The sequence below is a fragment of the Aquarana catesbeiana genome, linkage group LG11 (genome assembly GCF_042186555.1).
Source record: "Aquarana catesbeiana isolate 2022-GZ linkage group LG11, ASM4218655v1, whole genome shotgun sequence".
Lineage (NCBI taxonomy): Eukaryota > Metazoa > Chordata > Amphibia > Anura > Ranidae > Aquarana > Aquarana catesbeiana.
The window spans coordinates 227,245,934-227,269,257 of NC_133334.1; the positions used below are offsets into that span (position 1 = coordinate 227,245,934).

Here is a 23,324-nt window from a genome sequence, read left to right on the forward strand (position 1 = left end):
GGAAAAGCAAATATTCATTTGCTTTTCTAACACACCTGGATGGGCTCCGAGCGCAGTGCTCTGCACCACGAGTCCACCCTATTTTGGAGCCTATTAAAGGCTATGGCTCTAATCAGATGCTTAAAAAAAAAAACCCCACTGCAGTAATTCATGCGCCCCGTGTCCTGAAAGGGGCCAGGCGCATTAATAAGGGGTGGCTGCGGCAGCTATGCATGAATCTATCTATTAATCATATAGGGGGTGGCGTGGATAGAGGGGTCAGCGTCCTTAATGGACGGGCCACCCCTGCTTCTGGGACATGTCACAGGTCCCAGGAAGCTGTGGGACCATTCGCAGGGCATAGCGTGGCTCCCGCGTGAACAGTGCCAAGCCAGCTGTGAAGCCGTAAAGAGTCACAGCCGTCTTCCCACAGTTAAAATGTCGGCGTCAGGAACCAGAAGACCGGCGAACATGCGGCCCAGGTGAGGACAGCGCTGGATCCCTGGACAAGTAAGCTTCTGTTTATTAAAAGTCAGTAGCTACAGCTTTTGTGGCTGTTGACTCTTTTTTTGGAACCTGGCTGAAGCTCTTTAATGTCACTTTAAGGCTGAGATGATATGACGCTTTGGTATAGCATTTTAGAAACCTTAAACTGATCTCACATCTGTAAGGCTCCATATTAGATATCTAATGCTGGAAATACTGGAAAAACAAGAGTTAAAATAATAACACCCTGGATATTGTAGAAAGTAGTCTAATGTTGAGGCATCTACGACAGGTACCCAGAGGGGTTCAAATTCCACAAGCGACTATCTCTTTTCAGATCAGTGCATAATGTGACAAAGTAATTTGCCACAACCGCATCTGGTGACAGGTAAGTAGATCATTAATATCTTCCTCCCACAGTTCCTGAGATCCAATTTATGTCTAGAATGTACAGTGACATCCCAGGTGACAAGGAGGACACTACAGCACTGCAATGAATGCTTTTCTTATGGAATACAATGACCCATTAGTATATTAAAAGGACATTTTGCTCATTGGTTTGAAACTCCCAGGTGCTGAAATGTGATTCCATAAATATAAATAATCCATTCTGTGCATGGATTGTGGTTTTTCAACTAACCTGAGTCTGATATATTCCAACAATGAAGAACCTGAAGAAGATTTACCAGCTGCTTTATCAGGCTCAACCTATTAATAGTTAAAGCCTGGAGTGTATATTTCACCAATGTACTAAATCTCTATACAGGGGCATCTCAAAAAATTTGAATATCATCAAAAAAGTTAATTTATTTCGGTATTTCAATTCAAAAAGTGAAACTCATGTATTATATAGATTCATTACACGCAGAGTGATATATTCCAAGCATTTCTTTCTTTTAATTTTGATGATTATGGCTTACAGCTAGTGAAAACCCAAAATTCAGTATCTCAGAAAATTAAAATATTACATAAGACCAATTTAAAAAAAAAGGATTTTTAATACAGAAATGTTGGCTTAGTGAAAAGTATGTCCATGTACAGTATAGTATGCACTCAGTACTTGGAATTACTGCATCAATGCGGCGTGGCATGAAAGCGATCAGCCTGTGGCACCGCTGAGGTGTTATGGAAGCCAAGGTTGTTTTGATAGTGGGCTTCACTCATCGGCATTGTTGGGTCTGGTGTCTCTCATCTTCCTCTTGACAATACCACACAGATTCTCTATGAGGTTTAAGTCAGGTGAGTTTGCTGGCCAGTCAAGCACAGTGATGCCATGATCATTAAACCAGGTATTGGTACTTTTGGCAGTGTGGGCAGGTGCCAAGTCCTGCTAGAAAATGAAATCAGCATCTCCATAAATCTGGTCAGTAGAGGGAAGCATGAAGTGCTCTAGAATTTCCTGAGGGCTGCACTGACTTTGGACTTGGTAAAATACAGAGGACCAACACCAGCAGATGACATCGCTCCCCAAATCATCACTGACTGTGGAAACTTCACACTGGACCTCATGCAAGTTGGATTCTGTGCCTCTCCACTCTTCCTCCAGACCCTAGGACCTTGATTTCCAAATGAAATGGGAAATGAACTTTTATTCACTGAGCAACAATCCAGTCCTTTTTCTCCTTAGCCCAGGTAAGACGCTTCTGACATTGTCTCTGGTTCAGGAGTGGCTTGACACAAGGAATGCGACAGTTGTAGCCCATATACTGGATACGTCTGTGTGTGGTGGCTCTTGAAGCACTGACACCAACCGTAGTCCACTCCTTGTGAACCTCACCCAAATTCTTGAATGGCCTTTGCTTCGCATTCCTCTTGTGGAGGGTGTCAATGACTGTCTTCTGGACAACTTTCAGGTCGGCAGTCTTCCCCATGATTGTGTAACCTACTGAACCACATTGAGAGACCATTTAAAGGCTCAGGAAACCTTTACAGGTGTTTTGAGTTAATTAGCTGATTAGAGTGACACCATGGGCTTGATTTACTATGGCCTGTGCCCACTGCGAAGTCCAGTTGCACTCTTCAAGTGCAGTTGCTCCAGAGCTTAGTAAATCAGCAGAAACTCTGCTGACTTCAATCATCCAATCATGTCCAAGCAAAAATGCAGTTTTTTTTTATTTTTCTTGCATGTGATTGGGTATTCTTTGCAAAGTGACCAATCTCATTTACTAAGCTCTGGAACAATTGCACTTGCAGAGTGAAACTGCACTTTGCAAGGTGCACAGTCCGTTTTGCCTTTTGCAAATCAACCCCCATGAGTCTACAATATTGAACTTTATCACAATAGTCTAAGTTTCTGGGATACTGAATTTGGGGTTTTCACTAGCTGTAAGCCATAATCATCAAAATTAAAAGAAAAAGAAATGCTTGAAATATAACACTCTGTGCGTAACGAATCTATATAATATAGGAGTTTCACTTTTTGAATTGAATTACTGAAATAAATTAACTTTTTGATGATATTCTATTTTTTTTAGATGCACCTGTATCTGTGTGGAAGTGACCAGTTTTTTTGTACTTTATTAATTTTGTAATTAAAGCTGAACTCCCCAAAAAAAAAAAAAAAATTGACATTTGTTAATGTTAATTTGTTAAAAATAAATAGCCTCTAATGCTGGGTGTCCTATGTGTGGATGCTGCAATAGCTAAAACTCTTCTCTTTATTTAAGCCCTTCACTACTATAAACACAGAACTTCCGGCACTGAAATGTACCAAGCTGGCTCTAGTACAACTGTTCATTCACGAACCATCTTGTATCCTACAAGATATTCTGTGAATGGGCGAGGGGAGACTGTGCAGTTCACCCGCTTCTCCTGTCCCCTCATCCATTCATAGAATGCCTTGTAATGCCTCTTAAAAAAATACAAGGTGTTTTGTGAATGAATATGGTGGAGAGTGAGTATCCAACTACAATCACTGTACTACAGCTTGATCTGCCAGCACTTATAGCAATGTAAAGTAATGAAAATATAATGTAAAGTAAAGTAATGAAAATATGAATTTTAGCTAACACAGCACCAGTCACACGTAGAGCACACAGCATTAGATGTCTTTTTTTTTTTTTTTTTTTTTTTTTTTTACAATGTAAAAAAAACAAAAGTATTTTTACGAGAAATCCGCTTTAAACATGTCTTTTTAAACAATCATAAAAACATCTGATGCAAATCTGTAAGCAACTGTGCTTCTTCAGCCAAATAAGAAGTTCCAGCTACGAATTTGGAACTCCAGCATTCATCCCTCTAGGGCTTGGAGTCTCAGGAAGGCAATAAAAAACCATCAGGAGACCTCTCAGCATCTGATCTTCTGTGGTTATGCAGACATGATAAGATTTATCTTGCTATTGCTCACTTAAGGGCCCTTTTCATGTAGCTGTTCATAGATAGCCATGCATCTCATGCATTATCCACAGCCATGCCTTTTCATGTAATGTCATTGTCACCAATGCAGAGAGGAGCATTGTCCTGTTCATGGCAGCCTCGTTCTCTGCATTATAGAGGGACATCTGAAAAAACATATAGCAAAATATACAGCGGAGGGGTCCTCTGGGGGGGAGGTGGTAGGCTGGAAGGAGCCACTTGATGTAAACACCGCCTTCATAATTTGTAAATCAGGTCCAAAGGAAATCGGTCTTGGGTAATTATGGAGACTTCTCTTTAAGGCCCCATTTACTTGGGCAACAGACTTTGCCACCCCTCTGAATAGTAGAGCTGGGCGATTTTCTCCAAAAAAAAAATCTGCGATTTTTAAAAAGAAAAAACTCGATTCAGGATTCAAATCGATTTGTTTTTTTTTTTTGATGGACACCGCGCCGGTCCTGAGGAGCTGCGGGCAGGAGTTTTCAGGCGAGGCCGCGGCTTCGGCCTAGTCCGCTGCGTCCAGCCTCACGGACTAGGCCGAAGCCACGGCCTCGCCTAAAAACTCCTGCCTGCAGCTCCTCAGGACCGGCGCGGTGTCCATCAAAAAAAAAAAACAAATCGATTTGAATCCTGAATCGAGTTTTTTCTTTTTAAAAATCGCAGATTTTTTTTTGGAGAAAATCGCCCAGCTCTACTATTCAGAGGGGTGGCAAAGTCTGTTGCCCAAGTAAATGGGGCCTTAAAGAGAAGTCTCCATAATTACCCAAGACCGATTTCCTTTGGACCTGATTTACAAATTATGAAGGCGGTGTTTACATCAAGTGGCTCCTTCCAGCCTACCACCTCCCCCCCAGAGGACCCCTCCGCTGTATATTTTGCTATATGTTTTTTCAGATGTCCCTCTATAATGCAGAGAACGAGGCTGCCATGAACAGGACAATGCTCCTCTCTGCATTGGTGACAATGACATTACATGAAGGCGCCGGTCCTGGTGAAAAAAAAAAAAATCTAAAAAAAATTCGATTCGATCGAAAATTCAAATCGATTTGCTGAAAATTTGAATTGATTTGAACTCGATTCAAGATTCAAATCAATTTTTTCCATGATCCATGTACAAGGCCTATGGCACTCAGTTGAGGCACTGATGTGAATACCGTATATTTCGACTAACGGCACCACCTGCCAAAAGGTGATATGCCAAGGTAAATTTGCTGCACTACAATGTGGACTGTAGTAAAAAACGTACATCAACTGCCCATTTGTCACCTAAAAATGCTAATTACCTGGCTGTGTTCACAGTTTAAAACACTTCCAGACTGCCGCACGCCGATATACGTCCTAAATTTGAAGTGGAATATCGTTGTTATGGCAGCAGCTAGCTGCCATAACCCTGGTATCCCCTTATTCGTCCGGCAGTCCAGTTTCCGATAATGGTGGTCTCTGCAGTGGATTCGCCGCGAGATCACTTTTATCGACGGCAGGAGAGGGGCACCCCCTCCCGGCGCGCTACGGTGCCCTCCGCCGCTTAGCGGAGCCTTCGGTAGCGACGGAGGCGATCGGATCCTCTTCCTTGCTGGGTATGGAGACAAGTGAGGGGAAGATGGCCCCCACCCGTTTCCATACCATTACAGGGCAGAAGCGACATCAAAATGTCACTTCCGCCTACAGCTCTTAAAGGGCCTTTTTTTTTTTTTTTTTAAATGACAACATTTTTTTTGGTTTTTTTTAATTGCATTTTAGTGTAAATATGAGATCTGAGGTCTTTTTGACCCCAGATCTCATATTTAAGAAGTCCCATCATGCTTTTTTCTATTACAAGGAATGTTTACATTCCTTGTAATAGGAATAAAAGTGACACCATTTTTTTGACGACATTTTTTTTTAAAGAACAGTGTAAAAATAAAAAATAAAAGGTAAAAGAAAAAAGAAAAAAAAACTTTTTTAAAACGCTCCCCGTCCCGCCGAGCTCACGTGCAGAAATGAACGCATACGTGAGCAGCACCCGCATATGGAAACGGTGTTCAAACCACACATGTGAGATATCGCCGCGATCGGTAGAGCGAGAGCAATAATTCTTGCCCTAGACCTCCTCTGTAACTCAAAGCATGCAACCTGTAGAGTTTTTTAAACGTCGCCTATGGAGATTTTTAAGGGTAAAAGTTTGTCACCATTCCATGAGCGGGCGCAATTTTGAAGCGTGACATGTTGGGTATCAATTTACTCTGCATAACATTATCTTTCACAATATAAAAAAAATTGGGCTACCTTTACTATTGTCTTATTTTTTAATTCAAAAAAGTGTATTTTTTCCAAAAAAAGGGCGCTTGTAAGACCGCTACGCAAATACAGTGTGACAGAAAGTATTGCAATAACCACCATTTTATTCTCTAGGGTGTATAATATATATAATGTTTGGGGGTTCTAAGTAATTTTCTAGCAAAAAAAAAAAATTTTTAAACAACAAATCTCAAAAAAAAAGGCTTGGTCCTTAAGTGGTTAAGCTACTAGTGCAGAAGAAACATGGAGTGAGAAAACGTAGAACAACTGAACTGAATACTTCTTATTAGTCATTGGCTCAAAGTACTGAAGGCATTGGGGTTGATTTTACCTTGCCATACCTGGACGACCCCCCCCCCCCATGACGCTGGAAATCACTGAAGTAGACATCCCTGCAGCAGTGCCGTCGCTGGGACCCAGAAGCTGGAGCAGTGGTGTCTACTTCAGTGATTTCCAGCTTCCGGGCATTGGCCAGGTATGGTATATATAAATATATATATATATATATATATATATATATATATATATATATAGTAACATTAGTCCTAGCTGGAACAAGGCATATAATAATCAGTTTGCAAATGGATAGAAAACTTGCTAAAAGATCGTAATCTGAGAGTAGTGGCTAATGATTCATACTCTGAATGGTCTAAGGTTATCAGTGGTGTACCCCAAGGTTCAGTGTTGGGACCCTTATTATTATTATTATACAGGATTTATATAGTGCTGACAGTTTACGCAGTGCTTTACAACATGAGGGCAGACAGTACAATTACAATACAATTCAATACAGGAGGGATCAGAGGGCCCTGCTCGTTAGAGCTTACAATCTAGGAGGGAGGGTCAAGTTATACAAAAGGGTAATAGCTGTGGGGGATGAGCTGATGGAGAAAATAGTGCAGTTGTTAGATGGAGGCAGGATAGGCTTCTCTGAAGAGGAAAGTTTTCAGGGATCGCCTAAAAGTGGATAAATTTGGAGACAGTCTGACAGATTGGGGTAGGGAATTCCAGAGTATGGGCGAGGCTCGGGAGAAGTCCTGGAGGCGGATATGGGAGGAGGTGATGAGGGAGCTAGAGAGCAGGAGGTCTTGGGAGGAACGGAGAGGGCGATTAGGTTGGTATTTTGAGACTAGGTTAGTGATGTAGCTGGGGGCACAGTTGTGGATGGCTTTGTAACTTATTGTTAGTATTTTGAATTTAATTCGTTGGGCGAGTGGCAGCCAATGGAGGGATTGGCAGAGAGGGGTAGCAGACACTGAGCGGTGTGTAAGGTGGATGAGTCTGGCAGCAGCATTCATGATGGACTGAAGGGGGGATTGTCTATTTAAAGGTAAGCCAATGAGGAGTGAATTGCAGTAGTCGAGGTGAGAGATAACCAGGGAGTGAATCAGGAGCTTTGTGGTTTCCTTGGTTAGAAAGGGACGTAGTTTGGAGATGTTGCGGAGGTTGAGGCGGCAAGCTTTGGAAAGTGATTGGATGTGGGGCCGAAAGGAGAGTTCAGAATCCAGAATAACACCTAGTACCCTGACATGTGGGGACCGGTGGATGGTTTTGCCATTGCTCTTGACAGACAAGTCAGGGGAAGAGGCACGTGGGGGAGGAAATATTATAAGCTCGGTTTTGGACAAGTTGAGTTTGAGGAAGTGATGTGACATCCATACAGATTTGTGTGTTTTTTTTTAACAAAACAAAGGTGCTTTATTGTTGTCATGTAGAAGAATTACAAGAGCATATTCATTGGTACAGTACATAGCATTGCATGATGAAGTCTATTGTGCACATACAGGTCAAGAATCAGTGTACAGCGAAACATGCAGCAAAAGTTCACAATCATTAGAACAGAATTACACAGTAGTTATACCGTATATACTCGAGTATAAGTTGAGTTTTTCAGCACATTTTTTTGTGGTAAAAGTGCCCCCCTCGACTTATACTGGAGTCAAGCACTTTTCTGCAGCAGAGAATGACATTTTCCGAACCGACTTTGGGGCCCCATATCTCAGGGCCACTTGGTGCTAGGAACCCCAAATTTTGTGTGCAAACCCAGTGGTACTGGTACCACAACATACCCAAAGCTGGAGTTCCTAGCACCAAGTGGCCCTGAGATACGGGGCCACAAAATCGGTTCGGAAAATGTCATTCTCTGCTGCAGAAAAGTGCTTGACATTTTCTGAACCAATATTTGGGGCCCTGTATCTTGGGGCCACTTGGTGCTAGAAACCCCAGCTTTAGATATTTTATGGTGCTAGTTCCACTGAGTTTGCACACCAAATTTGGGGTTCCTAGCGCTAAGTGGCCCCGAGATACGGGGCCTCAAAGTCGGTCAACTGTGTCTATCTGCAGCAATGTCATTTCGGGACCATTTGGGTTCCGAGACCCCAAATTTTGTCTGCAGCTAGGGGGCATCTAGGAACCCTTAACTACCGAGTTTGAAGTTCGGAGGACCTATGGCTGCAAATGGGCACAGTGAGGCTGCAAATGGGCACAGTGAGGTTGCAAATGGGCATTGTTGACCCTCTTTTCCACTTACAGTAGCTGTGCATTTCTCACCCTCGTCTTATACTCGGGTCAATACGTTTTTCCCATTTTTTGTGGTAAATTAGGGCCACGACTTATACTCGGAACGACTTATACTCGAGTATATACGGTAATCCAAACAGTTGTCTAGCAGCATAAAGAACCTAGTATCTGTGCTAGGATACTAGTCAGAAGTCCAGGGGGCCCAAACTTTTTCGTATTTCCATTGACAACCTCTGTTTATATATATATATATATATATATATATATATATAATTCTATACATAGGCAGGGCAGCTCTAATCTGTTCCTTCCAGGAGGAGGAGGGGGGGGGGTTGGCATAATCCACTTGAGGAGTATTTCTTTTTTAGCATAAAAGAGAAGGTATGAAATCAGTAGTCTGGAGTGATGAGAGCGTTGCTCATCATCATGAACCCCCAATAAGGCCAGCTCAGGTATCATTGGAAGGGACAGTTGCAGTCTTGAGTTTATTTCCCCAAATACCTTCGTCCAGTAAGCTGAGATGATAGGACAGTCCCAGAACATATGGAAAATGTATACCGGCTGACAGGCACAGGGAACGTTTATGACAGAAGAGACCTCTAGGATCTCTTCTGTTATATATACCCTGCCTGTCAGCAGATCATGTAATTCTTCAGTTTACTACCACTTTAAAGGGGGGATATAATCAACATGTATAAATACATTAGAGGAAAAAGGATAGTAAAAAAAAAAATAATTAAAAAAAAAGGTACAGCGTTCACAAATACATTTAAATATAAAAAACAACCACATTTTTGTTTAATTTTAAAGCGCCCCCAACACCCGGTGCTAATGAGTAGGGACGGGCGTGTTCGGATCCTATCCGATCCAATCATAGGCAGTGAGCAGTGTTGCCAACAGTCAGTATTTTTATTGGCAGCCAGTAAAAATTGGGCACTTATCTCCTGCCAGTAAATGCCAGTGACAGGAAAAGGTTCCCAGTAAAAAAAAATGGCTGTGAAGCACAGCTCGAAACTGCCTGCTACAGTGTGTTTGGGCGGGTCTGGCGGAAGCGGTGCCTGAGCGTGTCGTGTGATGTCATAGTGCAAGGGAGTTGAGCTGAGCGGCCAGAGCCTCATGTGCGGGTCTGTGGGATGGGAGCAAGGCAAGCAGGGAGCAGGACTGTCAGTGCTGTTTGGACTGAAGGGACCACCTGGCGTGGAGAGAGACTGTCACTGTGACTCAGGAGGGGACATGTCATGTCAGTGAGGTGTCATCATCATCTGTGCTGCTGCACACTGCTGTCAGTGTCACTGTGAGAGTCATTTTCATGTATGTGTACCTGCCCATTCTAATTTCTTCCCCTCCTGAGTCCTGTCCCTGAGATACTTGCTTACTATATTGAAAATAAAATAAGACATTTTTTTTTCCCTTAAAGCAGTGGTGGTATTGTGGTATTCAAGCACAGGGCTTCAATGGCCTGCCTGTTTCTATCTTACGCACAATCACTCAGTCACCACACTCTTTATAGTTCCATACTCTACACACATCTGACATTTGTTGCTTACAAGTTAAATATCTGTATTTTTTGCAAGAAAATTACTTAGAACCCCCAAACATTATATATATATTTTTAAGCAGAGACCCTAGAGAATAAAATGCGATCGCTGCAATTTTTTTTATGTCACACGGTATTTGCGCAGCGGTCTTTCAAACGCAATTTTTTCGGGAAAAATTACACTTTCATGAATTAAAAAAAAACAGTAAAGTTAGCCCAATTGTTTTGTATAATGTGAAAGATAATGTTACGCCGAGTAAATAGATACCTAACATGTCATGCTTTGAAATTGCGCACACTCGTGGAATGGCAACAAGCGACGGTATATAAAAATCTCCAAAGGCGATTACCAGGTTAGAGTTACAGAGGAGGTCTTTTGCTAGAATTATTGCTCTCACTCTGATGATTGTGGTGATAACTCACATGTGTGATTTGAACACTGTTTACATTTGCGGGCTCGACTTATGTCTGCGTTTTGTTTGCTGCGCAAGCACACATGGGGACGGAGGCGCTTAAAAAAAAAATTCTTATTCTTTTTTAACATTGTCCCTTTAAAAAAAAAATCTGATCACTTTTATTGCTGTCACAAGGAATGTAAACATCCCTTGTGACAGTAATAGGTGGTGACAGGTACTCTTTATGGAGGGAATCCCTCGTTTGCACTTAAGTTTCTAAATACTGTCTTTTTTTTTTAAATCGGCGCCATTGGCAGCCGAGTAAACCGGAAGGGACGTTGTGATATCACTTCCGGGATTTTACATGGAGACCCGATTAAAGCCGAATTGCTGTTTGGGTCTCAGTCTAGCCAGCGGGCACGCCAGCTGGTGGCTCGGGTCTCCCGGTGTTACGGGAGGCCAGGGAAGAGCGGCGGAAGGCGGCGGGAGGATAACACCCAAGCGGCTTTTAGCCGCATAGGTTGTTATCACTAAAAAGCCAACCGCTGGCTCTAAAAACTGGCAGCGGGGTGATGCATCACCCCAGTATAACCCCTTCAAGCCATGAACACATATTTGCACACGGTCGGCGTGAAGGGGTTAAAGTGTGACATGTTAAGTATCTATTTATTCGGCCTAACATCATCTTTTATTGTTACCAAACAATTGGGTTATATATTGTGTTTGTGTTCACTAACTTTTTTTTTAAAAGAAATAGCATTTGAAAAACCGCTGCGCAAATACCGTGTGACATAGAAAAAATTGCTACACCCACCATTTAATTCTCTAGGGCCTCTGCTAAAAAACAATATAATGTTTGAGGGTTCTAAGTACCTTCACAGCAAAAAAAAAACAAAAATGCATATTTTTGCATGTGTGTATGTGTATGTATGTATATATATAGAGATATATATATAGATATATAGATATTTATATAGATATATATATATGTATGCATGTGTATGTATGTATATATGTATGTATGTATGTATATATGTATGTATATATATATGTATGCATGTGTATGTATGTATATATGTATATATGTATGTATGTATGTATATATGTATGTATATATGTATGTATGTATGTATATATGTATGTATATATATATGTATGTATGTATATATGTATGTATGTATATATATATATATGTATGTATGTGTAACAAAGTTAAGAACATTTTTTCATTGTATAAGAAAATGTTTTGTTTCCATTTCCTTCTTCCAGGTCGTTCTTTGTTTCCAATCTTGGTCACTCGATTTTTAATGGACAAATACTGTACTAATTAAAAGAAAATCATTCTGGTAACTAATGAGAAACGATTTCCAATGTGTCCCTTTGGAACTTTTTGTCTGAATGGTCTAGAATCGGTTCTCAAAAGCAGTGTACTAATGAACAGAATACCAAACGATCGCTCCGAATGCAGATACTGTCGTCCTATTTTCTTATACTGTGTACAAGGCATTAGGAATTCTTTTTGCAGCTGGAGGAGTGAGACTCCACGACTTAGGACAAAAGGTACTGAATCCCTCACATTGCAAAGAAGCATTTTTTCTGTCCCCCTGAGTTCAGCTTTACCTTAAAGCCCAATTCTAAGATATTTAAACACTCTCCCCCACCAATCAGAAGGCTGGAGAACACGACTCGGAGTGTTGATGATCCGTCTCTCCCCAGACAACTCCTGATTTCCATGGTGACACGATTATCAAGCTTTAGGACAAATATAACACGGGGTCACCACACTGACAGTCTATATTTAGTTGCCCGGCATGGCTGGTAACATGAAATTAGATTGTAAGCTCTTCTGAGCAGGGCCCTCTTAATCCTCTTGTATTTTATTGTATTATAACTGTATTGTCTCCCTTTTATATTGTAAAGCGCTGAGTAAACTGTTGGCGCTATATAAATCCTGTATAATAATAATAATGAAATCTACACACAGTGAACTTCCATCATCACATTAGAGGAATGAACGGCGTTCTATCAGAATCATTGCCGGGGATCTGGTGACAGTTTAATTGCCGGTGATGGTTACAATCGGCTCCGATGTAGAAGAATCCATGGAGCCTCCCAGGGGGGCACAATACGATCGTCCTCCTGGGGGCTTTACATCTAATCCTCATCTAAACAAGCGAGGCCGGCCAATGCTGCGGCAGCAATTATATACGGAGGGGACTAATTCAAGAATCATCAGAAATGAGTATCTTTTGGTGGCACATATGATGCCAAAAAGTGATCAATTCCCAAACCTATACCTGTCCTAATAACCTTTATTTCTACAATATATGACAATAATCAGTAATGAGACGTATAGCAGTCCTGCGATATATACTGTCCTGTATGTAAAGGGTTAATCCGCCCAAAGCACTAACTAATAGACATGAGTGGGCCGCAGCCCCCCCTTTTCTCTCTGTGGCTTCAGAAGCTCTCCCCCAGCGGTGGAGTCTCGCTCCCCTTGCTGCAAAAAAAGGAGTGCTAACCCTGCTTGCATTCTACCAAAGTACATAGAAACCCAATCACTGGAGCTGGGTATTCGAAAATTTTCATTTTTAAGAACATTCACTCTTTTTACTTATTGTCATGGTAAATTTGATGTTCGTTTTCGCACCGCAGTGACAAGATCTTAAGAAGAAGGATAGGAAATTTTTTCTGGAACAAGGGGGTTTGTAGGACCCCGTTCACATCATCGCATAGCGGTAATGAGCGTTTCTGCTACGCAATATTGTGGAGCGATTTGCACGTGATTTTGCGTGTCATGTAGGGTCAGCCCAATCACTTGAATGTCATGTGCCGCGCGCTTTTGTCGCCCGAGAAAAAGATCCTGCTTCTTTTCAGGTGACAAGCCTCACACTATTTTGAAAGGCACAGTTGATGCGATTGCTGCACGATCTTGTCGTGCGAAAACTGCGGCAGAATCACACTGCGTTTAGGGTGCCATTAGGGGAGAAAGTCACCCAAATGCACATTGTGCGTTGTGCAGTGATCACCACGTTTTGGAACCATGGGCAGAATTGCGGCGATTCTGCCTGCGATTCCAAATTGTGAAATGTGAATGGAGCCTGGCAGTGTATTTGGTTTTCATTCACTAAGGTCCATTCACTCCAAAATCAATTCTGGACCACCCACCGTTGTTATATGTCAGTACTTTGAAGAGGATTATCGTTGTTATGGCAGCAGCTAGCTGCCATAACCCCAGTATCCTCTTCTTCAGCGGGCGGTCCGCTTCAAGATAAAAGTGGCCTCTGCGGCGGATTCGCCGTGAGATCACTTTTATCGGCGGCGGGAGAGGACCCCCCTCCCGCCACACTCTGCCGCTTAAGTGTCGGCAGCAGCGGAGGCGATCGGAACTTCTCTCTTGTGTGACATGGAGTCGAGTGAGGGGAAGATGATAGGAGATCTGATGTATTTTTGACCCCAGATCTCATATTTAAGAGGACCTGTCATGCTTTTTTTCTAATACAAGGGATGTTTACATTCCTTGTAGTAGGAATAAAAGTGACATAATTTTTTTTTTGTAAGGAACAGTGTAAAAATAAAAGGTAAAATAAATAATAAAAAAAAAATTTTTAAACGACGAGCTCGCGTGCATAAGCGAACACACATGAGAACAGTGTTCAAACCACACATGTGAGGTATCGCCGCGATCTTTAGAGCGAGGGCAATAATTCTAGCCCTAGACCTACTCTGTAACTCAAAACATGCAACCTGTAGAATTTTTTAAACGTCACCTATGGAGATTTTTAAGGGTAAAAGTTTGCAATTTTGAAGCGTGACATGTTGGGTATCAATTTACTCGGCATAACATTATTTTTTACAATATAAAAAAAATTGGGCTAACTTTACTGTTGTCTTATTTTTTAATTAAAAAAAAGTGTATTTTTTCCAAAAAAAGTGCACTTGTAGGACCGCTGCACAAATACAGTGTGACAGAAAGTATTGCAACGACCGCCATTTTATTCTCTAGGGTGTTAGAAAAAAAATGTATAATGTTTGGATGTTCTAAGTAATTTTCTAGCAAAAAAAAAACGTTTTTAACTTGTAAACAACAAATCTCAGAAAGAGGCCCAGTCCTTAAGTGGTTAAACTCTCAATGTTACAATGTGAAATACTCTACGCTATAATTGTTGGAATGTATCAACATTTAAAAAAAAAAAAAAAAAAAAATTTAAGTTAAAAAAAAAATCAATTGTTAAAAGAAATTTTGAACTACTTTTGAACGATTGTCAAGCTGTCGACTGTACTATTTCGTATGATTGTTCAAAACAATATTCAGATGAATGTTCGATCAAAAAAAAATCTACTTGCGTACATGCAGCTTTAAGCTCCCAGTGGTTGCATGTGCCACTCCCCCTCCTGAAAAGCAATGCACAATGGATTGCTTTTCAGAGGGTGATAAAAGGAGGTTTGCAGGCATTCAGGAGGTGAAACTGTTGTGTTTTTTTTCTTTTTTTTTTTTTTTTATTTAATTGCCAAATGGCAATTTTGCATTTCTGGACCGCGTCACAAATGCGTCACAAATGGCTTGCGGTTGTGGCGCAGCCCCACTCACTTACACTGTAGAGTTTGGCAGGGGGTCTGGCTATCAAGCTCTGCATGGAGTGTCTGAACTGGCCTGCAAAGCATCGCAGCCACAGCAATCTGTACGCACTTGAGCGGCACCATGTCAGCTTGCAGATTTGCAGTAAAAAAAAAAAAAAAAACGCAGATCAACTGCCTGTTTTTACCGCCCCTCTGGACATCTATGTGAAAGGAGCCCAAAATCTCATCTAATCTTTAGCCTTATAATGTCATTTGAAAAGTCCTTTTCAATCTTTTTAAATCGTCTTCTTATGTAAAAAATAATACCTGGTGATCCTGCCATTGAGGTCCCTACCCTTACTGGGTGACAACGCCCTTTCCTTGTATGCCAACTGCGTTGTCACCCTGTTACATGGCCATCTCAACACACATTACACAGGTCTGGTGCCCGGCTGTCACCATCAGACAGACATACTTATAGCTGAACGCCGGGAAAACAAAAAGTGGCACTGCAAGGGTTAAGTGGTGATCGAGGAGGAAAAAAAAAAACATTTCACTTGTCTCATCCTCAATAGTGGCAGACCGTGAGGGGGGGGGATCACGTAAGTAAAAGTGCTTTTTCTGCTCCCCTAGACCTAAATGAAAATTTAACCCCTGCAGTGCCAGGAAAGCCCCACTAATAAGGGAGGATTTTCATCCTCCCTGGAGACCCCATAAGACATCACTGAGGGGCGTGTAGACAGGATGTGGCTGCAAAGAGGCTGCAGAAGATCAGCAGTTTTGAGATATATAAAAAAAGGACAAGGAAAAGGTGAAAACAAGGGCTTGAGGCATCTTTCAGATGGAGATGAGGACGTCCTGCGATTTCTAGCAGCAAGAATCTGCAGATTCCTGTGGCAGAAATGACGGGTATAGGTGAAAACTGCAGCCGCTCGGTCCATACAAAACAATGACAGGCTGTCAGTGGCTGCAGCTATTCTGTGTGAACGCTCACTGAGCTGGAGCCGCTGTCAGCTTGTCATTGTCTTGTATGGCCTGAGCAGCCACAGCTATTGGTGGCCGTTCACTCAGCTTGGGTTCGCTTGTAGTGATGGTAGGTGGATGCATTGTGTGTGCGTCCAGCTAGGATCACTGCGGACGATCGCTGGCACTGTGAATAGTCACGAGTTGCGGCAGCCGCTGCCAGCCTGTCATTGCATTGTACAGGCTCAGCCCTGAGGATTTCTGTGGCTGGATGTGCTAACCACCCATGTGAATGCACCTTAGGGTAGATTCAGACATGCGTCTCGATCTCCTTTGCCTCTGAAGCCCAATCCGCGTTCGTATCGCACTCTGGTGGCTACTGAGAGGTGATAAGAAAGTGATTGGACGCCTCCTCACTGCCTGTTTTAACCCCATTTGCACCGCAGCCGCGGGGCGTTTGTGGCACTTCCCCATTGACTTGAATGTGTGGCATTCAGCAGGCTTGCCGACCTCTGACAGCTACATGTCAGATCAACTTTACCGCAGGTGCAATGGCCGCAGCATGTACATTTCCCATCCGCTACCTACTGCAACTTAATGGGGGGGTGGTTGGCAGGTGGCAAAAACATGGCTCAACTGCATATTTTTGCCATCCCCCAATGAGGTTACAATTACATCTATTGTAATATTACTACATTAAGGAAAAAAAAAAAAAGTCACCGAAAAAAAAGTCACCCCCCACACACACACACTTTTCCATAATGCTTATACAAGGATATGCAATTAGCGGACCTCCAGCTGTTGCAAAACTACAAGTCCCATCATGCTCTGCCTCTGGGTGTCATGCTTGTGACTGTCAGAGTCTTGCTATGCCTCATGGGACTTGTAGTTCTGCAACAGCTGGAGGTCCACTAATTGCATATCCCTGAAGGTAGATGGACACGGAAGCACTAGAACCTCAGCATTGGAGTCCCTGAGAGAGCCAGAGATGTGGCCCCATCGGGACTGACAATGACATACCTGCGTTTATAGGACACTTCTACACACATATAAATACATGGAATGATTTGCAGGGCTCATTGGCATCATATGCAGTGACCTGCGTTGTTGGTAGTGTGACCCTCCCTGGGACCTGTCACTTCACAAATGCCAACGTTGTGTAAAAACGCAGCATAATGCAACACGCATGAAAGTGTATGTTACATGCACATCAGAACACATGTATATTCCATGCGTTGTGGTGAGTTTTTCTATGCAGTGAAAGGACCCTATAGGGCAGTGGTGGTGAACCTTGGCACCCCAGATGTTTTGGAACTACATTTCCCATGATGCTCATCCACTCTGCAGTGTAGTGGAGCATCATGGGAAATGTAGTTCCAAAACATCTGGGGTGCCAAGGTTCCCCATCACTGCTCTAGGGGCTCATTCATGGTGACTGGCAGTTTTTTCATGAACTGGATAAATGGCAGTCGCTGCAAATCCATAGGAAACAAATTGTATTCTGTGCACCCAGAGAGGTGCGGTGATCTGCGGTAAAATGTAGGCATGTTGCACTTCGAGGCACCACATGTCACGACATGTCACCACATGTCACGGCATGTCACCACATGTCTCCGCATGGCTCCGCATGTCACTGCATGTCACCGCATGTCACCACATGTCACCACATGTCTCCGCATGGCTCCGCATGTCACTGCATGTCACCGCATGTCACCACATGTCACCGCATGTCACCGCATGTCACCGCATGTCACTGCATGTCACGGCATGTCACGGCATGTCACCACATGTCACCGCATGTCACCGCATGTCACCGCATGTCACCACATGTCACCGAATGTCACCGCATGTCTCCATCACGGCATGTCACGGCATGTCACCGCATGTCACCACATGTCTCCGCATGGCTCCGCATGTCACTGCATGTCACCACATGTCACTGCATGTCAATGCATGTCACCGCATGTCACCACATGTCACCGAATGTCACCACATGTCACCGCATGTCACCGCATGTCTCCGTCACTGCATGTCACCACATGTCACTGCATGTCACCGCATGTCTCCGCATGGCTCCGCATGTCACTGCATGTCACCACATGTCACCGAATGTCACCACATGTCACCGCATGTCACCGCATGTCACTGCATGTCACCGCATGTCACCGCATGTCACCACATGTCACCGAATGTCACCACATGTCACCGCATGTCACCGCATGTCACCGCATGTCACTGCATGTCACCGCATGTCACCGCATGTCTCCGTCACTGCATGTCACCACATGTCACTGCATGTCACTGCATGTCACCGCATGTCTCCGCATGGCTCCGCATGTCACCGCATGTCACCACATGTCACCGTATGTCACCACATGTCACCGCATGTCACCGCATGTCTCCGTCACTGCATGTCACCACATGTCACCGCATGTCACTGCATGTCACCGCATGTCACCGCATGTCACCACATGTCACCGCATGTCACTGCATGTCACCGCATGTCACTGCATGTCTCTGCATGTCACCACATGTCACCGCATGTCTCTGCATGTCCCCGCATGTCACTGCATGTCACCTCATGTCTCCGCACTGCTGAGTGACAACATCAATCAACTGTTACTTTCTGACACTTTCAAAAAAGTTTAAAAAAACAAAGAATAAAAGAAGTAAACAATGTGATGTGCTGAAATGCGTTTCACCCAATCATCCACCGCAGCCCTCTACGAATAAAATTTATCCGCCCACTAAAACAGTAAATGTGAGACCCCTGGGGGTCACCACACACATTACAATCTCTGTACAATCAGCTTTGGATTGACCAAAATGATATTTTAAATAACAGATACATATATAAAGGGGCAGATATACTAAATCTGGAGCAGAATCAGGTGCAGCTTTGCATAGTATTAGTAACCAATCAGCTTCTAGGTTTTATTTGAACAAGCTGAAGATAGAAGCTGATTGGCCACCATGCACAGTTGTCCCAGATTCCGAGTGCTCCAGTTTTAGTAAATTAAATCAGCAAATTTAGCAAATCAGTAAAAGTATCTTTCCCACATCCCCTATGTCTTCCATTCCATTATTTATAATGTCTGTCTATGTAATAGGAGCCCCGATCTCATCCATCCAATCAGGAACTGCCCCCCCTGTAGCTGTCAGTAGATCTAGCGCCGGCCACACACACTTCAATCTTATTATCCGATCGATATGCAGTTCAATAAAACAATGAAGTTAGCAAACTCTCCAATAGCCAGAACTTCCCTTCCAATCGGTTCAGGTATGATTTAGACCAGTTTTGATCAACCAAAGTTGCTCGGGCAGAGTGGAAAATGATTGATCGTTTTGCATTGACCGGCAGCTCTTATCCAATCAAATTTTTATGGATCAGATTATGAGCTTAAATGGTGGAAACAGAGATGTGAGCGATCATTTACAATCCTATCTTCCAACGATCAATGGTCAATTGTATTGCCTACCAGAGATTGATTGAAAATTAAATAGATCTTTTAATGACATGTGTATGCCCACCATGGAGGAGATTGTACAATCACACTGTACGGTAAAATCAATCGGTCACACTTTGTATGAAGATCGGTTTGGCTGTGCTTAGAAATCTAGGGACTGATCGGATACTCGGAACGTGTCAGACAAGTGATGTTTTTATGTATAAATTACATTATGATTCCCCAGATACAATCTGTGAGTGTTAGGAGCAGACAGAGGAGACCTTGGGATCCCTCCACCCAGAACTGACCTATCAGCTGCCTGCACTGACCCTCCCAGACCGTCCCGTCCTATCAGATCGAGGATTGTCCTGTCCTATCAGATCAGGGATTGTCCCGTCCTATCAGATCAGGGATTGTCCCGTCCTATCAGATCGGGGATCGTCCCGTCCTATCAGATCGGGGATCGTCCCGTCCTATCAGATCGGGGATCGTCTTGTCCTATCAGATCGGGGATCGTCCCGTCCTATCAGATCGGGGATTGTCCCGTCCTATCAGATCGGGGATCGTCCCGTCCTATCAGATGGAGGATTGTCCCGTCCTATCAGATCGAGGATCGTCCCGTCCTATCAGATCGGGGATTGTCCCGTCCTATCAGATCGGGGATCGTCCCGTCCTATCAGATCGAGGATTGTCCTGTCCTATCAGATCGGGGATCGTCTTGTCCTATCAGATCGGGGATCGTCCTGTCCTATCAGATCGGGGATCGTCCCGTCCTATCAGATCGGGGATCGTCCTGTCCTATCAGATCGGGGTTCGTCTTGTCCTATCAGATCGAGGATTGTCCTGTCCTATCAGATCGGGGATCATTCTGTCCTATCAGATCGGGGTTCGTCTTGTCCTATCAGATCGGGGATCGTCCCGTCCTATCAGATCGGGGTTCGTCTTGTCCTATCAGATCGGGGATCGTCCTGTCCTATCAGATCGGGGATCGTCCTGTCCTATCAGATCGGGGATCGTCCTGTCCTATCAGATCGGGGATCGTCCTGTCCTATCAGATCGGGGATCGTCCTGTCCTATCAGATCGGGGATCGTCTTGTCCTATCAGATCGGGGATCATTCTATCCTATCAGATCGGGGATTGTCTTTTCCTATCAGATCGGGGATTGTCCCGTCCTATCAGATCGGGGATCGTCCTGTCCTATCAGATCAGGGATCATTCTGTCCTATCAGATCGGGGATCGTCCTGTCCTATCAGATCGGGGATCGTCCTGTCCTATCAGATCGGGGATCGTCCTGTCCTATCAGATCGGGGATCGTCCTGTCCTATCAGATCGGGGATCGTCCTGTCCTATCAGATCGGGGATCGTCCTGTCCTATCAGATCGGGGATCGTCCTGTCCTATCAGATCGGGGATCGTCCTGTCCTATCAGATCGGGGATCGTCCTGTCCTATCAGATCGGGGATTGTCTTTTCCTATCAGATCGGGGATCATTCTATCCTATCAGATCGGGGATCGTCCTGTCCTATCAGATCGAGGATTGTCCTGTCCTATCAGATCGGGGATTGTCTTTTCCTATCAGATCGGGGATCGTCTTGTCCTATCAGATCGGGGATCGTCCCATCCTATCAGATCGGGGTTCGTCTTGTCCTATCAGATCGGGGATCGTCCCATCCTATCAGATCGGGGTTCGTCTTGTCCTATCAGATCAGGGATCATTCTGTCCTATCAGATCGGGGATCGTCTTGTCCTATCAGATCGGAGATCGTCTTGTCCTATCAGATCGGAGATCGTCTTGTCCTATCAGATCGGGGATCATTCTATCCTATCAGATCGGGGATCGTCCTGTCCTATCAGATCGAGGATTGTCCCGTCCTATCAGATCGGGGATTGTCCCGTCCTATCAGATCGGGGATTGTCCTGTCCTATCAGATCGGGGATCAGTCCTTTCCTATCAGATCGGGGATTGTCCTGTCCTATCAGATCGGGGATCAGTCCTTTCCTATCAGATCGGGGATCGTCCTGTCCTATCAGATCGGGGATTGTCCTGTCCTATCAGATCGGGGATCGTCTTGTCCTATCAGATCGGGGATTGTCCTGTCCTATCAGATCGGGGATCGTCCTGTCCTATCAGATCGGGGATAAGTTTGGACACACACACTGCGATCTGTCAGCGATCAGTGCCGACAAACTCCATCCATCCATCAGTTGTACTCACATCCAGGATGACGGAGATGCCCCTCCTGGTGCCCGGGTTGGCCATGCCCTGCACCCCGCTCAGCGCCTCCTCTCCCCGCAGCTCTCGCTCAGTCTTGTCGGTCATCTTGGTGACGATCCAGCGGAGAAGTCCGTCCAGTGCCCGGCTCTGAGAGTGCTGCTGCTGCAGGAGCTTGTGGACGCTGGACCTGCAGTACCGGGCTGCCTGCTCACACATGTCTGACACTGGGGAGGGGGAGCGCAGCCCGCCCCCTGCACCGAGCCACGCCCCGACAGACACAAAACACGCCCGGGACACGCCCCCTGCAGTAACGCTGTCCAACGGGGACGAAGGAGGCTGCAGGGGAGCGAAGAGCTTGGCAGGTGCGATGTGAGTGACCACGCCTTTATTTAGGCAAACCCCGCCCATGCCGGTCTCGGGAGAACGGGCTTCACGGCGGGAGCGCGCATTCGCCTAGTTAACCCAGAAGAGTTATGTGAGGGGGGAGGGGAGCGATGAGGGGACCAATGAGGGGTCCATGGAAGACGATGTGTGTCTCACCTGCTTTGTCATTCTTATAATGACAGGAGAGAAAATAAAGTGTATGGAAGGAAAAAAGAAAAAACTTTTTATTTATTAATAAAAACTATATTTCTATAACCCTCAGACCTGTCCCGGGATTTATCTCTGCTATGAGGAATGGGGGAGGGGGGGGGTGCTTAATATTTTGGGGGGTCGGCAAACAAACCTGCGCCCCTCATTCCTCTCAACACAGACATTGGGATCTATTTATAAAAACATCATGTGAGATGCATTGCCCAACCTTGATTCATTCTGACTTAAAGTGTTTGTAAAGTCTCATTTTTTTAAATAAAAAATAACAAACATGTAATATTTACCTCCTCTGTGCAGTTGGTTTTGCACAGAGCAGCCCAGATCCTCCTCTTCTCAGGTCCCCCTTCGGCTCTCCAGGCCCCTCCTTCCTGTACGGTGACCCCACAACAAGCAGCTTCCTATGGGGGCTCCCGAGCCGAGTTACAGCTCCCTGCGTCTATTCAGACTCTGAGCTGCAGGCCGGTCCCCACCCCCTTTCTCTTTTCATTGGCTGACCGACTTTGATTGACAGCAGCCAATGGCGCCACGCTGCTGTCTCAGCCAATAAGGAGGGGAGTCCCAGTTGGCCGAGACATTCCTACAACTTTGCTGGGACTAGAGGGACCTCAGGTAAGTATTAGGGGGCTGAAGGGGGCTGCTGGACACAGAAGGATTTTTATCTTAATGCATTAAGAAAAAAATACCTTTCTGCCTTTACAATCACTTTATTCTAAACATTGATTTCTTATGATCATCCATCTAGTGGCCACATTGCGGTAGTTTATTATGATTGAAGTGTTTCCAGAAAAATACTGCATTATGGCCACTAGGTGGAGCTGACGATCATGGTAAATCGTTTTAATTAAAGTGACACTAAAGGTTCGGGGTTTTTGTAAAAAAAATAAACATATCATACTTACCTCCACTGTGCAGCTCATTTTGCACAGAGTGGCCCCAAACATCCTCTTCTGGGGTCCCTTGGCTCTCTCTCAGCTCTTCCCAACAAGCGATCTCC

The 23,324-nt window shown here is 44.3% G+C and overlaps 1 protein-coding gene across 2 annotated transcripts in view; it reads right to left on the minus strand.

Moving 5' to 3' along the window:
- Positions 1–21,991, minus strand: part of NECAB2 (N-terminal EF-hand calcium binding protein 2) — a 370,725-nt gene extending 348,734 nt beyond the window's left edge. Inside the window, exon 1 of one of the 2 annotated variants that reach the window (XM_073605449.1) lies at positions 21,737–21,991. In XM_073605449.1, coding sequence (XP_073461550.1) covers positions 21,737–21,952 — 216 coding nt within the window. In that variant the 5' untranslated portion in view covers positions 21,953–21,991. The remainder of the gene's footprint in view (positions 1–21,736) is intronic. The other variant, XM_073605451.1, reaches the window with a different exon arrangement.
- Positions 21,992–23,324: the final 1,333 nt, after the last annotated feature.